Source organism: Mesoplodon densirostris, chromosome 16, assembly GCF_025265405.1.
Source record: "Mesoplodon densirostris isolate mMesDen1 chromosome 16, mMesDen1 primary haplotype, whole genome shotgun sequence".
NCBI lineage: Eukaryota > Metazoa > Chordata > Mammalia > Artiodactyla > Ziphiidae > Mesoplodon > Mesoplodon densirostris.
The window spans coordinates 51,953,090-51,969,778 of NC_082676.1; the positions used below are offsets into that span (position 1 = coordinate 51,953,090).

Sequence of the window (16,689 nt, forward strand, 5' to 3'; positions counted from 1 at the left end):
TGACGAAGTGAACCAATGACTGAGCACTGACTGGATGTTTGTATTTTAAATTCGTCTTAAATGTTTTCTAAATTCAGTTCCAATTAGATTTCATGACAGTGATTACTCAAGAAGAGATTCCTCCTCCTGAGTAATTTGGTAATTGCACTTTTCTGCTGGACCCTTCCTTTTTAAGTAGAGTCAGGTGCCTTGTGAATCATTTAGGAAATCTGCAAAAAAATGCTTTATACATGTATGTGTGCATATGTACACACAAACATACACATACACATACGTATTCAACATATATATTCCACACATCACCACAGATTTCATGTTTGGTTCAACGTAAGACTGATGATCATGTATAAAACCTCACAGGGGTAGAGTCCCAGTCCACACATGCCCACCCCAGTCCAATCCAAAAGACTCATGTACTCAATGTGCAGTAAAGTTCATAGGCGAGCCCTCTGGTTGTTTTTCACCTTTGGGAAAAATGGGGATGTTTTTAGTTCAAAGTCATGAACAAACGCACGTTCCACAATTCAGAGGCTTCACACCCCTGATCGAGGGTCACATTTTTATTCAGACTGGACCACTTGTCTTAGCACCAGTCTCCAAACCTTTGCCAGGTCTGGGAGTTCTGGGAGTGGAGATTTCTAAGGATCAATAATTCATGTGCATATCTCTTAAACTACAACTCTTCCCAGGTTTTTGTGAAGTAGTTCAAATATTACAACAGTCTTTACTGGAAAATCTCAAATATTTTGTCTGGAAAAATCAGCAATTCAGGTGTAAAAACAACAGCAGGGAATGCCCAATTTTACTTCTGTATTTACATTGCAGTCAGTTTCCACTCCCGGCTAAAGGCTTGAATTTCCCATCTGGGAATCTCCTAAAGGCCCAGGTGTCATGGAGGAAGCTGCTCCATCTTTATCTTCTTTCCTTATTTGGTTGGTGTCTGGGTACCACAATAATTATCAGGCCTTTGGATTATCTTCTTGAACTGATCGCCTAAATCGCAGGTCTGGGTTTGATACAGGAGAAGAGAAGTTAGCACAGAGGCACACTGCCCCATATCTCCAAGGGAAAAACCAAATTAGCTTTCAAGATCCCACAGCTTCTTAGGCCTTCTTTGCCTCCTCCTTTTAAGTTTTTTCAATTCTCTCCCTTGAACTCCCATCATTGGATGCTGTCAGTGAATGCTATTCCAAAAAGATGAATAGGTTTGTTTCCTCCCCAGCATTCATTCCCCTCCTGGCATCAGCCACAGGTTTTCTTTGGAAAGCCACCCTTCTCCACTCTCTCAGTCCCTGTGGTCTGTATGTTTGTACCACCTGTATCTAGAGATGAGGTCTGTGACTCAGAATTGGCCAATGAAATCATCACAGTCTCTTGGCCACAGCAATTGGTTCAGATCCAATGAAACACAATGAGAATCTGGATCTCTTTCACACTAGACTTGAATCTGAGAAGATACAAGAAGCTAAGAAAGCTGTCTTGTAATTACCAGGAGATAACATGGAAAAGAACTGCAATTACCAGAAAGAAATCAGGTTCTGGTGACATACTGTGAGCCCCTGCTTCTGGCCACACCTAAAGCAAGAATTATTGTTGAGTTTTGGCTAAAGCCAATTTGGGCCAGTTCTTGCAATTGAACGAGTGACTGATACAGGAGCAGTTCTGACCCTCTGTCTTGGGACCTATCATCTGGATGAATTAGGCCTTCTTCAGTGCCAGTCGGGTACTCACCTCGAGCAGCATCATGCTCTCCAACACGCAGAGGACCAGGTTGCTAAAAAAGAAGAAAACAAGAAATCTCATCACTGGAAGAGAGTGTACACCTCAGATCCTGCTGCATCAGTGGTGAGACTTGGGAGCCCTCACCATTTTAATATTAACAGGTGACAGATTAAGACCAAGATTCAGCCATAGAAATATCAAACATGTTTTGTTTCACTTTTTATGGGCAGTGATTCCATTCATTTAATCATTCATTTCACAGATACTTACTGAGCATTTACAATATATACCAGGTAATATATTAGGACCTGCAAAGGTACACTCATGATCCTTGCCTTCAAAGGATTTAGAGCTGGGCCTCTAGATCCCTTACCTATATTGTGCTGATGGTATTAATTTGCACAGGCAGTAAATGACATGGCAGTCTCTTCTGACAAGATCATAACTTCTAAAACTAGTAGCATTTGAATTAACGTGAGTTTACTGTTTATCCACATTTTCTAGGACACCAAGAAAGCCAACACAGGCTTTGGTATTAGAGCAGGATTCCAGGCATCTCTTGTTAAGGATGAAATTGGTAAAAATCTTTTTAAGAGCGTGATATGGCAATATCTGTTAACATTATCATGTGCGTGCCTGTGGCAGGTAAAACACTCAGATAAAACAATTACAATAAAAAAAAGTTTCATTACACATCGTTTTTAGTATTAAAAAAAAAAAACTAACAACCCAAATGTCCAAGTAGGTACAGACTGAAACAACGTCTGAGATATAGTATTAAGCGGGAAGAGGGGGAGTTATGTGTAAAATATAACTCCTTTTTTGTAATAAATAAACAAGAATGTTAGTAGATGCATGCTTGTTTGCAGATGCCTGGGGGAAAGATCTGGAAGAATATACGCTGAAGCATTAACCTAGTGGGGTGAGATTTCAAGCCATTTTTCATCTCAGTGGGATATATTTCTGTTTGGTTGGGTTATGGAAAAGATGCAGGCAAGCCCCACGAGGGTAGAGCCCTACTGTGGTACCATGATAACCCCAGCACCTAGAATGGGGCCAGGCATAGAACATGGTGAATGTGGTTTTTTTTTTTTTTTTTTGTAATAAAAAATACAGAAATGTTAAAACACAGAAAGTGAAGTGCCCTGATGTGATTCTAGTTCCCTGATGCACTTTTCCCAGGAGGGCACATCTGTGTCACAGGTATCCCAAGGCGGCTTCCAGCCTCACCTCCACGTCTCTCCTTTCTGGCGTAAACAAGGTGGGGCTTGCTCTCTTCTCCATATCCTGCAGCTTGATCAACTTTTCTATCAGGAACATTTTGTCTTTGCCCTCCTGCCAAGAAGGAAAACAAAAACAAAAACATGGCGTGTGAATGATGGTGTGGGGTTGGGAAGCAAATGATGGAAAGGCTGATTTTTAGGCAGGTAGGGTCCTGGACGTTGGCTTCGCCACCAGGGAAGCCCAGTTTCCTTAATTTTAAAATAGAGGTTAAAGAAATAAATGTGCTCGGACTTCCCTGGTGGCGCAGTGGTTAAGAATCCGCCTGCCAATGCAGGGGACACGGGTTCAAGCCCTAGGCCAGGAAGATTCCACATGCCGCGGAGCAACTAAGCCCACGCGCCACAACTACTGAAGCCTGCTCACGTAGAGCCCTTGCTCCCCAGCAAGAGAAGCCACCGCAATGAGAAGCCCGTGCGCAATGAAGAGTAGCCCCCGCTCGCTGCAATTAGGGAAAAACCTGCTCGCAGCAATGAAGACCCAACGCAGCCAAAAATAAATAAATTAAATTAAAACTTGCTAAAAAAAAAAAAAAGAAGAAAAAAAAAAGAAATAAATGTGCTAAACACCACCGCAGGGTTACAAATCAGATATATCCAGAATGTGGGAAGGATTACAAGACAAAAGACCTGGTTTCTCCAGCAATAAATGGCAAGAGAAGCGGGAAGTGTGAACAGCTATAGATTGAAAGAAATATAAACGACACATCAACCAAATGCAACATGTGACACTTTTTTAGATTTTGATTTGAGTAATCCTGCTGTAAAAAGACACTTAATGGGACAATTGGGGAAATTTGACCATTGACTATAAGACGATAGTAAGGAATTATTAAATTTTCTTTTACGTGTGATGATTGGTACCGTGGTTATGTTTTTTAAAAGTGTGTATCTCTCAGGCATATAGAAGAGTCTACAGATAAAATGATATAAAGGCTAGGATTTTGCTTGAAAATAATCCAGAGATTTACAGCAAAGGGATAGTGTAGAGGACATAAGAGTATGCAAAGGTTAATGGTTGTCAGGGCTAGGTGGTGGGAAGGTTCATTGTACTATTCTCTATTTTGGACTATGTTTGAAAATTTCCATTACAAAATGTTAAAAAGGAGGGGAGAATAACAAAGGGATCCAATGGGACTTACGTTAATGATCTGTTCACGGAGCAGTCTGATCATAATCTTCCTTCCCTCTGTGATCTGCCAGTAAAAGTAAGTGATGATTCTGGAAGAGAAGAAAAGAAAGAATGGCAGACACTCTCTCCAATGCTTTACAGGCTCCGAATCTCAGCTGGTACAGAGGAACTGTTATATTTGCTTGCAAATGGATTTTGGCTCAGCTAGCGTTCCTGCAAAGTTGTATCTGGGTGAGTTAGAGGTTAAATACATTATAGCAATGGTTCTCACCAGTCTACACGTAAATCACCTGAGAGGTGGAGAAAAGACTCATGCCATGGCCCCTCCTCAGATCAGTTATTTGAGGCTTTTTGAGCACAAGGCCAGACATCAGTATTTCTTCTTCTTTTTACTGAGGCATAGTTTACATGTTACAAAATGTACTCAGTTTAAGTGTAGTTCACTGAATTTTAGCCAATTTATACAGTTGTGCAAACTATACCCCAATCTAGCTTTATTTTTATTTTTTATTGAGATGTAATTGATGTATAACTTTGTGTAAGTTTAAGGTGTACAACTGTGTTGATTTGACACATTTATATATTGCAATATGATTACCACCATAGTGTCAGCTAACACCCCTATCATGTCACATAATTATTATTTTTTTGTGGTGAAAACATTTAACAGTTTTTTATTTTATTTTATTTCATTTCATTTTATTTTATTTTATTTTGCCATGCCACACAGCTTGCGGGATCTCAGTTCCCTGACCAGGGATTGAACCCAGGCCACAGCAGTTAAAGCCCAGAATCCAAACCACTAGGCCACCAGGGAACTCTCTAACAGTATTTTTTAAATGCACATGATTCTAATGTGCAGCCAGAGTTTGTGAATCTGGACAGTGCTGTTCAAACTTCATTGTGATACAGACTTCCTGGGATTTTGTTAAAATGCAGATGCTGATGCTGGAGGTCTGGGGTAGGGCCAGAGAGTCTGCATTTCTAACAAGTGCCCCAGTGAATTAGAAGTTTGGAGGAGCAAGGCACTAGAAAACGCCCCATTTTAATTAAGGGGGCCAATGGCAACCCAGAGTTGGGAGGGAGGGCATGACCAGGAACGGGGAGACCCAGGTTCCAGCCCCCTCTGCAATTAACAGGTTCTGCAACCTGGAAACTATCTCTGCAAGTCAGCCCTTCTCTGTAAGTCTTAACACTTCCGTCTGTAAAATTGAGGGGTCACTCGACAATCAACTGTGCTGTTGAGTTGTGTCTGTGTCTGTGCTGTTGAGTTGTGTCTCTCTACCAGAGGAGCTGCAATCTCAAATGCCATCAGGACTGGGCTTCTAAAGAGGGGCAGCCATCAGCTGACCAACTGTTCATGCAGGAAAATGGGCCCGGTCTTGGCAGATCTTCCACTTTTTCACAAGAAGTCAGAAATCGTTTTCTAATTTAAAAATGAAAGTACACTAAACCACATATCAATAGCACCCAACCGACTTCAACATAATCACAGCCTCAGAAAGAATCACACAATAATTTCCCTGAGCACTCTCATATCCAGTGTTTTCTGTTTTGTTTTCGTGTTACTTAAGAGGGAGCAAAGCAGGTATTGCTTTCTTCGTAAAACACACCCCCCAAATGATAAGGTATTAAATAACTGTTAGAAAAATTAAAGGGCAGAGCCGGGACGACCCAGAACACTGAGCCCCACTGTAGTCTTCGCCTTCCCACCAAACACCCCTCGGCTGCCCACGTGACGTGTAGATGAGGTATTTTCCCCCCTAGTTTTCCAAGGGGCCCTAATTACAGCACAATGAGGGTGAGGATGAAGAAGAAGTGCACGCTGCTGACGAGGTTCCGGTAGATCCAAACAACCCACAGGTAGCTGGGCCTTTTACTCAGGGTGTCAATCCAGCTGTAGATGGACTGAATGAAGAAGGGCAGACCTCGAAACGGGCCACAGTCAGCTGAAGGTTTCAATCTGATAAAACAAGGGACAGAGAAGCATCTCTAGTGCCAGACTCCGGTATAGTTTATTCTAGAATAGCCCAGTCATTTCTGGGCTCTGAACATGGAACCAGCAATTCTTACCTGCTCCACCCACATCCCCCTGCTCATAGCCTCTCGCTCGTAGCCCCAGCTGGTGTGTTTTGTTTTCATGACCTGCACTCCAGGGACCAGCTCTTGGACAGGGGTATCACCTGATCCAACCGTAACCAATCCAAAGACCAGGCAGAGGCCTCAGTGGTATCCTGGCACAAAGAAATGAACTGGGACGATCAGACTCTTCCTTAGGAACTTGAACTAAGAAATACAAAGATGGGAGGCTGTAATCTAGGGAAGCTGGAGTTGTGGTAATAATGGCCACATGAAGTCAGTTGTTGTGAACAAGCAGAAACTAGAAGGCAACAAGGAGCTGGTCAGGAAGAGAGAAGAGAGAGTACACACGGCGAGAGAGTCAAGGACATCACAGAGCAGAGGACCCTGCCCTGAAGCCGCTGAGCCCCTCATGGTTCCAGTTCCACAAGTATCCTAAAAATCAACTCCCTTGTTGTGTGTTCGGTTGCTCATTCATTCTACAAAGGTTTACTGCCCTTGTACTGAGGCAGGAGATAGATGGGCTCCAGGTTAGACATTTACAAGCCAGTTTCCTTTCTATACTTCCAGATAGAAATAACAACAGGAACAGGGTAAATAGCTGGACTTTGTCTCCAGTGGACACTTTAACAGTAATGGAAGGGGCAGAGAGGAGCTGAGTCCTGCCAAGATAAAAGATAAAGAGAACACATATTTCTCATTCTTGAGGTCAAGGAGACCTCCCTGACTACATATGCGCAGAAAGTCTCCTTGGGGTTAAAAAGGAGGGGGCGCCACCCCATAATAGGTGATGCCAAGCCTCCCACAGGCCTCTGCGCTGGAATCCATCTTGGCTAAAAGTTGTGCATGCATGTTGGGGAGGGCCCTAGGGCAGGTCAGGTGTGGAAAAAGAAACCAGGTAATTGGCCAAAGGTAAACAAAGACCTGGAAGAACTGCTCTATATAAATGATTTAACCGCCTCTTTACTGCACGCCTCCTCATTAGGGAGGACACCCACACCCTTTTCTCTACAGGTGTGTATCTCTGCCTTTCTTCTGTCTTAAATTAAAAAAACTGTTTTCCTGTGTGCTCTCCCACTTGCTGTGCTGTGTCTCTAATAATAAACTTTGTACCTGTTTTTACATTTTTTGCCTCCTTGAAATATTCTTGCTTTCAAATGGGGCAAGAGCCAGGGGAACTTTGCTTCTAGCCTCTAGCCCCCGCTGGTCTAGCAGCTAGGATTCCTGGTTTTCAGCCAGGCTACCCAGGTTCAAGTCCTGGGCAGGGGACTAAGACCCTGCTTCAAGCCAACGCTCACTGCTTTCTCCTCGAGATCAGTACCAGGCTCTGTGCTAGATACGAAGCCCTGGAGAGTCCACAGTAAACAAGACAGACGTGATACCTGCCCTCCCAGGTTCTAGTGGGAAAGATGGTCAAGCAATGAGTATGCAATTAAACAAAGATTCAAAGGCATTTCTGACACGAACTAGGGAACGAACAAAGGAAACCACCCTGAGAGAGAGAGAGGAGGGGGGTGCTGACAAAAGACGAAGATGGTGGTGAAAGTCAGGTCTTCAAGAGGACTTTTGAGATGAGGGTGGAAGGAAGGCCTCCAAGCAAAGGGACTGGGGAGAGCCCTTCCAAGACGTAACCCCATCCCATGGGAGGAGAGGCTCTCAGGGTCCCAGGAACAGACTGAGAGCCTTGAGGCTGGAGTAGGATGGAGCCATAGGGGTGAGGTTGGAGAGATAAGAGGGAGCCTGACCACACAGGGCCTTTCAGTTCATCAGAGGAAGTTCTGTTCTGCATGTGGAGAGCTGCCTTCTCCCCAGCTGGGAAGCTGCAGAGCTTGGAGGAAGTAAGGAAGCTCCGCCATCAAGACTGGGCACCTGGCGGGTGGTGACCCAACTTGGATATATTGCCTCCCTTGGTTGTAGCATCTGTTGGTTACCAAGGCAACTTGGGTTAAACACTGAATTAAGCATGTCTTTTTATTCTGACCTGTGACATCTGGGGCCTTACTGATCCTGGAGAGACTGCCTTTCCTAGGGCTAGCCTACAAAGCATGCCTTTCATATGCAAACCTGAGACCCCATCCCACCTCCACCTCCTCTCTCAAGCGCTCACACTCTGGGCCCTGTTCCTCTGCCCCCATCACCCCAGGGTCACATACCAGCCAACTCCAGAGGGTCCCTATACCCCAGAGCCTGCTGAGATTATTCAAACTCACCCCTCCTAAGCATGCTAACCCTGCCTTTCCCTTTCCTCCCCACTGAAACCACAATAAAGACTTTTGACCACGTTGACTGCTCTCTCCCTCTGCCTCTAACGGACCCTGGTGCCTCCCCATGTGGCCCCCCATGGTGTGATGTGCCCCCTCCCTTTGGGGTCTGTGAGTATAACAAATTATTTTTTCAGTGGCAGTCATCTCCTGATCCGTTGGCCTCACCATACCTGAAGAATGATAAAACCTACACTTTAAAACATGCACCCACCCCAAGGCTGCCATCTCCTACCTCCAGATGGTGATGGCCAGGGTGCACAGGGCCCCGGTGAAGGACGGGAAAAAGAGCAAAAAGATAAAGAAAGTCATCATCTGTGAGGCCCGCCAGGCTTTGCTCAGAGGCTGGAAATTCATCATCAGGCTGATCTGAAGAAAGAGAAGCAGTCACCTCCCTTCTGTAGCCGGAGAAGCAGGCCAGAGGGACCCCAGCCAGACACCAGCTCCCTGACACCTTTCCCAGCACACCCCCACACCCAATTCCAGCCACCACTGGGTCACATGGGACTGAGCAAAGCTGATTGGTTCCACCTTCAGCCTGACTCACATTTTTGACGTAAAACATGATGAAAAGAGTAATCATTTGGATAAAGGGCAGCAGAGGGCAGAAGAAGATTCCAATCCTATGAGAGAAAGGGGATGAGTGTCAGAGATCAGGGGAGACACAGGGAATCTGTGTGGAGGGCAGGGAAAGAGGGTGTTATGGGCTGAATTCTGTCCCCCCAAAACTCATATGTTGAAGTCCTAACCCCCAGTAGCTCAGAATGCTACTGTATTTGGAGATAAGGCCTTTAAGGAGATAATTAAGGTAAAATGAGGCCACTAACCTCATGTGGGCCCTAACAGACTCATACAGAGGGAAGAAGACCACGTGAGGGCACAGGGAGAAGGCACCATCTACAGGCCAAGGACAGAGGCCTCAGAGGAAACCAACCCTGCCAACACCTTGATCTTGGGTTTCGAGCCTCCAGAATTGTGAGAAAATAAATGTGTGTGGTTTAAGCCACCTGGTCTGTGGCACTTCGTTATAGCCACCCTAGAAAACTCATACAGACGGAGACTGATTCCAACACAGCAAAGAGATTTTGCAGAGAACGCTACCCGCACAGCCATTAATTAAACCACCAGAGGCCTTCAGCCAGCCCTAATCCAGGTGTCCCACATGTGGGACGTGAACTCCTCCTCCTTTGGCATTCAAGAAGGCCTGAGGTCCTGCAGGGACAGGCATTAAACTGCATTGGTTACAAATGACAGACATTAAACTGCATCAAGTTACTCAGCTCTCCCCAGTGCTTCTGAGGCCAAAAGGAAACAAATCTCAGTCTGGTGCTAGAATGTCCTGAAGTCCTAACGCTTGCCAACCTCCATTTTTTTAAAAAAAGAAGCAGTCTTTAGACTGAGAGCCTTGACAGACAGCAGCATCTAACTAGAATTTAATGACTTTTTGTGATGGGATTGATTTTATTTTTCAAATTACTTGCAATTTCTGTCAAATGACATGATTTTCCATTGATGATGATAAGACTCATTAAAAATATATTTAAATTTTAAAAAGGCAAACAATTTAAAAGATAATATTAAGTCAAAAACAGTACGGGTGATAGATAGATATGCCCCCAAAATAGGCAGGCTGGTGTACAAAAGACTAAAGTTTGGGAAACATTTTCCTCACCTCATTTTCTACCATCATCCCTAACATACACTCAATTTCTGTCACTCTATTATCTTCTTTTAAAGCTCATCATCAAAGGCAATACTCTCCTAAAACCCACAGAGATTAAATCTATAATTGCCATGGAGAAAGGAAAAGATACGTGTGTTTCTGATTGTGCTTATTTATGATTTATTAACAAAAACCTTAAAGGCCCAGAAGTAATAATGAGCATCTCATTGTAAGCTTTCCCGCCTCGAAGCTAACACTTCCCTTGGGAATCTCTGTCAAATGGTCAATAGTATGAGGGCTCAGGCTCTAGGATTCAAAAACCTGGATACTGAATCAGATGACTTACCCACATTACTTATTAAACAGCAAAAAATTTGAGTGCTCATAAGTACCATATGATCCAGCGATTCCACTTCTGTGTATATATTAAAAAGAATTGAAAACAGGGTCTCAAAGATATATTTGTACACCCATATTCATAGTAGAATTATTCACAATAGCTAAAAAGCATAAGTAACCCTGGTGTCCACTGGCAGATGAATGGATTAACAAAATGTGGTACATACACGCAATGGAATATTATTCAACCTTAAAAAGGAAGGAAATTCTAACTAACACATGCTGTATGGATGAATCTGGAGGACATTATGCTAAGTGAAATAAACGAGTCACAAAAAGATAAATTCTATGTGAGTCCACTTATATGAAGTATCTAGACTAGTCAAACTCAAAGAAACAGAAAGTAGAATGCTGGTTGCCAGGGACTGGAGGGGAGAGGGAATGGGGAGTTGTTGTTTAATGGGTACAGAGTTTCAATTTTGCAAGGTGAAAAAGTTCTGGAGATTGGTTACACAACAATGTGAATGTACTCAACACTACTGAACTGTACACTTACCAATGGTTAAGATGGTAAATTTTACGTTATGTGTTTTTTACTACAATTTTTAAAAAAGAACCCTTAAGGATAACAACAGCCATATAATATCCCTACTTATAAACATTTCTGAATCAGTTACTCGCTAAGCACTTAATGCATACATTTTCTCATTTAATCCTTACCAAAACCCCGTGAAGTAGGTACAAGCATCGCCCCCATTTACAGATTAGAAAACCAAGGTTTAGAGAGAGTTTATGTTATTTGCCCAACGGCATCCTGTTCATTGAGATAATGTGAGTAAAAGGCCTTTGTAAACTGCCCAGTTGCCAGTGGGTGACCTGGCAGTGTGCAAATGCATCACCTAAACTACACAAGGAAAAAGTCCTCACCATCTCCAAAAATAAATTCATTGACATTAGTGAGTTATTTGCAGATAGCCAAATCACCCGGGGCAACTTTAAAGAGTTGGAAAATAAAGCATTTCACAGTTGTGTGGCATATTGGAGATTGCAAGGCAGTTTTCTTGTATCATCTGATTTAATCCTCAACACAATTCAAAGGCAGCTATTATTATGTGCATCTGACAGATGAGGTGACTGAGGCTCAGGGAAGCTCAGTGACCTCAGTGAGTAGAAGAGCCAGCCCCAGAATCCAAGTTTATCCGACTCCATATCCCCTACTTTCAGATTAGCAACCCCCCAAAAGATGGAACCTGGCAATGTAATATGCCATGCAGAATTCTGACATTAGCTACATCATGTTAAAATAAATAAATAAAAATAGTCACTGGCTATTCGTTTGAGTTTCTAGGTGAGCTTGTCAAAAATTTGATGCAACTAGCTGGCTATTCTCAAAACACACATGCATGCTCACACACACGCGCGCACACACACATGCACATGCACGCATGCACAATTGCCAAAATTGAGGTGGCAAACCCCAAAGGCTACAGAGGTCCCACCAGGGCCTCACCACCAGGGAGTGAAGCACATCAAGTGTAAGGCAACCTTCTCTGCCTTTATTTTCCCAGTTCTGTTGAGATATCAATACAAAGTAAAGTTTTCTACCATAAAAAAACTCACAGCATAAGGGCAACAAGAAATGGCAAATCAATACTGGGGAGACAATAGTTCAAGGTGGGTCTTCAGCAAACTGGAACCACTCACCCCAGTTCAAGGCCCAGCCAATTGTTACCATAATGGGAGATGATCTAGATCTTTCCTTTTCTGGCGAGAAGCCAGAAATTTTAAAGTTTTTGTGAAATCTCCTGATTCTTAAATACTGGTGGTTAATTCAAATTTTTAGAAAAAGCACTGCATCGGACAAGCAAAACACACTTGCAGGCTGGATATGGCCCGGGGCCCTCCAGGTTAGGAATCCCTGCTCTATGTTGATTCTTGGCTGAAGTCCTCATAAAGGAAAAGAACAGTCTGGGACATGAATTCATGGTTCTCAGACTGGCTGGATTTGGTATCACCTATGCAGCTTTGAAAAACCACAGATTCTGGGCATTGCCACCAAAACTCCTAGTCCACAGTCAGGCTGGAACCACTGGGCAAGCCAAAGATTGTCAAAACTTACCACACCAGAGTTTGTGCGTAGATCAGTTCTAGGACATTCCTGGCAATGTCAAACTCCTGTAGGCCAAGACTTGTGATAAGCCACATCCCAATGATTCTGTGAAAATGTAATGAGTTTAGTACCCAAACCATCAACTCCCTCTTTCAAAAGATTCCTCACAATCGACAAAGGAGGACAAATCCTCACCAGTTTGGAATAAAGTCATAAGTTCCCTTGCAAATTTCTGAAAATTCCAAGTATGAGCACGTTTTTTAAGAAATAATTGAGGGAAAATGGAATTAACACAATGCATTCGAATGGAGGTACTGCTAAAGTGGTTCAAAAAAAATTCTAGAGAACATTATTTAAACTATCCCAACTACTGTTTAAACAGATAATTATGAATTTTAAATAGGCATTATTTAAATGAGATAATTATTTAAATTATCCCAACTATTATCTTGTTTATACCACCTTTTGCTTGTTAAACCTTTTTTTTCAGGGACCAGACTCAGCACTCTCAACCCAAATAAACTGAAATTTTTTCAGCTTTCAGTTCCTGCTATTGAGTTAATGGTGTTTCCCTGTTTTCTAAATCCACAAGGAGGAACCCTACGTCCACATTTATTCTGAAGAAACTTGAGACCACTTTGATTTTTTTTCTTATGGAGGAATTGCCAGTAAAAAACTGTTGTAAAAAATAAACAAAACAACAACAACAACAAAAAACTTCTCACCTTTATGTCCAGACCCTGGACAGAGGCTGAACTAAAAGTGAGTTTGGGCGAACTGAGTGAGGAAATTTGGCTTTCAACCTACCCACTGAGGAAGGAATCAGTATTGTGCCATGCCATCTTATCACTAGGGCAACTTGCAAAAATAAGTAAATGTCTATTAGGAATGAGATGCTCATAATATTATTATAAAATAAATGAATAAATAAAAGAGGACCACACATGGGCCAATGATGACATTGCCCTAATCCTGCACACCTGGAGTCTAAAATAAAAATTAGTGCATTAATTAAATTCAGTGAAAGCAATGAGATAAATCTATAGGTACAGGCATGGAAAGATGATAAGGCATACTGACAGAATTAGTAAGAGCAAACTCCATAGCGATTTTGCAGTGTGACCCCATTTTTGTCTTGGAAAATTATATAGTATACACACACACAAAGCAGTGCATAGACAAATCTGGAGGAATATACATAGACTAGAATATTAAAATGGTCTATTGTGGATAAGATTTCAAATGACTCTCTGTTTCTGTGTTTAATTTCTAGAACTTTCTCAGGAGATTGCATAGGGCCAATTGAACTAAATGAACTTTGACAACAGGACTGTCAGGTCAAGATGAAATTTCAGTTAATTCAGAAGAAAACAATATTTCAAAGGACAATAGGCAGACTTAGAACAACCTACACTTAGAGTACAGAAGGGACCCACACTTCATGCTCAGCCAGGACTATGGCTCTGGTTACAACGTCAGATATAATTACTGGAGACAGACAAATATTTACCTCCTCAGGAACTCCACCAGGAAGGAATCAGCTAAAGAGAACACAAAATCCATCAGAAGGAGCCGGTAGATTTCTTGGCCAATGAGGGTTTCCCAACACTGGAAGGCAAACAAAATTTGGGTTGTGAGAGGAGGCTGTTGTCTCCACTTAGTTCCCATCTGTTCCTGGCCCCCTGTGCTGATAAGAATGTGGCTGGTGGCTTAGTCTGACCGAGTTTTTGTGTGCCCAGAAAAGCAGACCCACTCTCAACAGAAATGCACCTTTAGGGTGAATTTGTTTTCAAGAATGTGTATTCTCTTCCTGTGCTCCTTCTTCCCCCATTAGGGCTTGCCTTCCTCAGGTACCCAAACTTTCCCTTCTCACTAGCTCTCCTCTTTAACACTTTTCTTCTTTGTCCTATGCCCTCTGGATCCCGTTTCTTAGCCAAGGAGAGCAGGAGGTGTCAATGGCTAGTAATGCCTCCACTCCTTTTGCTTATTAACCTTATGAAAAATCAATTAATATCTTCTTGATTAAGAAAGTGGCCTAGAGGTTTAGCAGACTAGCACAAACGGGAAGGTTGAGTTAATCAGCTTATGAAACTGGTGGTTAGTTACCTCTGTAGGAAGTCAGTGCTATGAGCTGATGGACTGGGAGCTTTTAGATTTGGCTTAATGAGGAAAGTTTCAGGTGTACAGCCCAAGGATGGATGGAAGAATTGATGGATGATTAGATGAATAGATGGATAAGTAGATGGACAGATGGATGGAAAAATAACATGATATCTGCTCTAATATCATAAGCAGAAGCTCTTGAGAAACTCACTTCCTCCCTGGCAGTCAAAGGCAAGCTTAAGGCAAAACAGCATGGAAATCTCACCTCTTCACCAGCCAGGGCCACAATGTTGAGCCAATAGTAACAAAGAATTCCAATGATTGATAATTTCAGAAGGATGTTTCTAAAAAACAGAAGCGAAAACAACTACCATTACCCTCCACAGCAGTCATTAGTGCTGTTTGCCAATATTTCCTTTGGGGCATATGGTAGGATGGAAATTCCTGCCCCCCTGTGGTTGAGTGGGGCTATATGGCTAGATCTGGCAAATGAGTTGTGAGCAGAAATGATGTATGTCATTTTGTGTCACTTCTAGACTAGAGCATTTAAATGCCAGTGAGACTCTTCAAGACTCACTGTCTTCCCTCTGGAATGACAATCAGAAGTATTTGAGATGGTTGCTGCAATCTCAGCCTGGATCCCTGAGTGACTAACATGAGCAGAAATCCCTTGCCAATCCACAATGGGCATGTAGCATGGACAAGAAATAAACATTTGTATTCTAGACCACTGAGAGTTCGAGGTGGGGGATGTTTGTTACCACAGTTTAACCTCATTTATTCTGACTGATACACCTTCTTTTAGGTATCTCCAAACTACCTGATTTCATTTCTCACTGTAATAGTAGTACATATACATACTATGCGTCAGGTGCTACCATGGACAGTAAACATGCTAAGCACTTTATCAAATCATCCCTCTTAATCTTTACAACTCTATCATCAGGTAGATAGTATTTTATGCCTATCTTACCGATGAGGAAACTGAAATGCAGAGAGATGAAATAGCTTGTATGAGATCACACTATTTGTTTAGGGGCATGGCAAAGGTTCAAACCGAGGACCATCTGCTTTAACAGCCTGAGGTCTTAAACCCAGTCACTTTGCCTAAATCAATACCTTCTGGTTTTAAGAAGTCTTCAGCATTGGTGTGCCAAGAATCATGCACCACTAGACCAGTGATTCTCAAAGTGTGGTCCCCAGACCAGGAGTAGCATCTGTAAACTTGTTAGAAAGGCACACTTTCTGGCCCCAACCCGGATCTGCTGAATCAGAAACTCTGGGGTTGGGGCCCAGCAATCCCTCCAGGTAATTCTGGTGCATGCTAAAAGTTGAGAACCATTGCGCTAGACAACATTGTGAAGAAGGGGACAGGATCTGTCTTTTCAACTCCAGATCCCAAACCTCTTACCCAGTGCTTAGCCTATAGTAGACCCTCAATAGCTACTGGATTAACACCTTAGTATACAGTGATACTGTGATTTATAATAAGAAATATGTGTTTGGTCTTCTTTCCCTTTTCTGGCACTGAGCTCCTAAAGCCGTTGGAATTTTCTAAATGAGGGGAGCTATCAAGGTGCCTTTTGTTATATTAATGAAGTGACTGTTGGGAAGCCCCGAGGTCTATTAAGGTTAGGGGCTGGTTGCCATGACAACCAATCCTGTGATTAGAAGGTCTGAACTCAGCTTGCCTATCTCAGACTCCAGGGAGGGGAGAGGGGCTGGAGATTGAGTTCAACCACCAGTGGCCAATTATTTAATCAATCATATCTATGTAATGAAGCCTCCATAAAAACCCAAAAGGAGGGGGTTCAGAGAGCTTCCGGATTGGTGACAGGACAATATTTGGAGAGAGTGGAAATCTCTGAGAGGGCAAGGAATCTCTACACCCCTTCCCCAAACCTTGCCCTACATATCTCTTCTACCTGGCTGTCCCTGAGTTATATCTTTTTATAATAAAGCAGTAATCTAGTAAGTAAAGTGTTTCTCTGAATTATGTG

The 16,689-nt window shown here is 42.8% G+C and overlaps 1 protein-coding gene across 4 annotated transcripts in view; it reads right to left on the reverse strand.

The window, feature by feature from the left end:
• Nucleotides 1–265: 265 nt before the first annotated feature.
• Nucleotides 266–16,689, reverse strand: part of TMC5 (transmembrane channel like 5) — a 41,766-nt gene continuing 25,342 nt past the window's right edge. The window contains exons 11-20 of one of the 4 annotated variants that reach the window (XM_060078521.1): nt 14,955–15,033; nt 14,097–14,194; nt 12,596–12,691; nt 9,022–9,097; nt 8,710–8,843; nt 5,924–6,097; nt 4,145–4,223; nt 2,953–3,057; nt 1,732–1,774; nt 267–1,006 (exon numbers count right to left, since the gene is read on the reverse strand). In XM_060078521.1, the coding sequence (XP_059934504.1) occupies nt 960–1,006; nt 1,732–1,774; nt 2,953–3,057; nt 4,145–4,223; nt 5,924–6,097; nt 8,710–8,843; nt 9,022–9,097; nt 12,596–12,691; nt 14,097–14,194; nt 14,955–15,033 (931 nt within the window). In that variant the 3' untranslated portion in view covers nt 267–959. Of the gene's footprint in view, nt 1,007–1,731; nt 1,775–2,952; nt 3,058–4,144; nt 4,224–5,923; nt 6,098–8,709; nt 8,844–9,021; nt 9,098–12,595; nt 12,692–14,096; nt 14,195–14,954; nt 15,034–16,689 lie in introns of all 4 variants that reach the window. The other 3 variants (XM_060078522.1, XM_060078524.1, XM_060078523.1) reach the window with 3 other exon arrangements.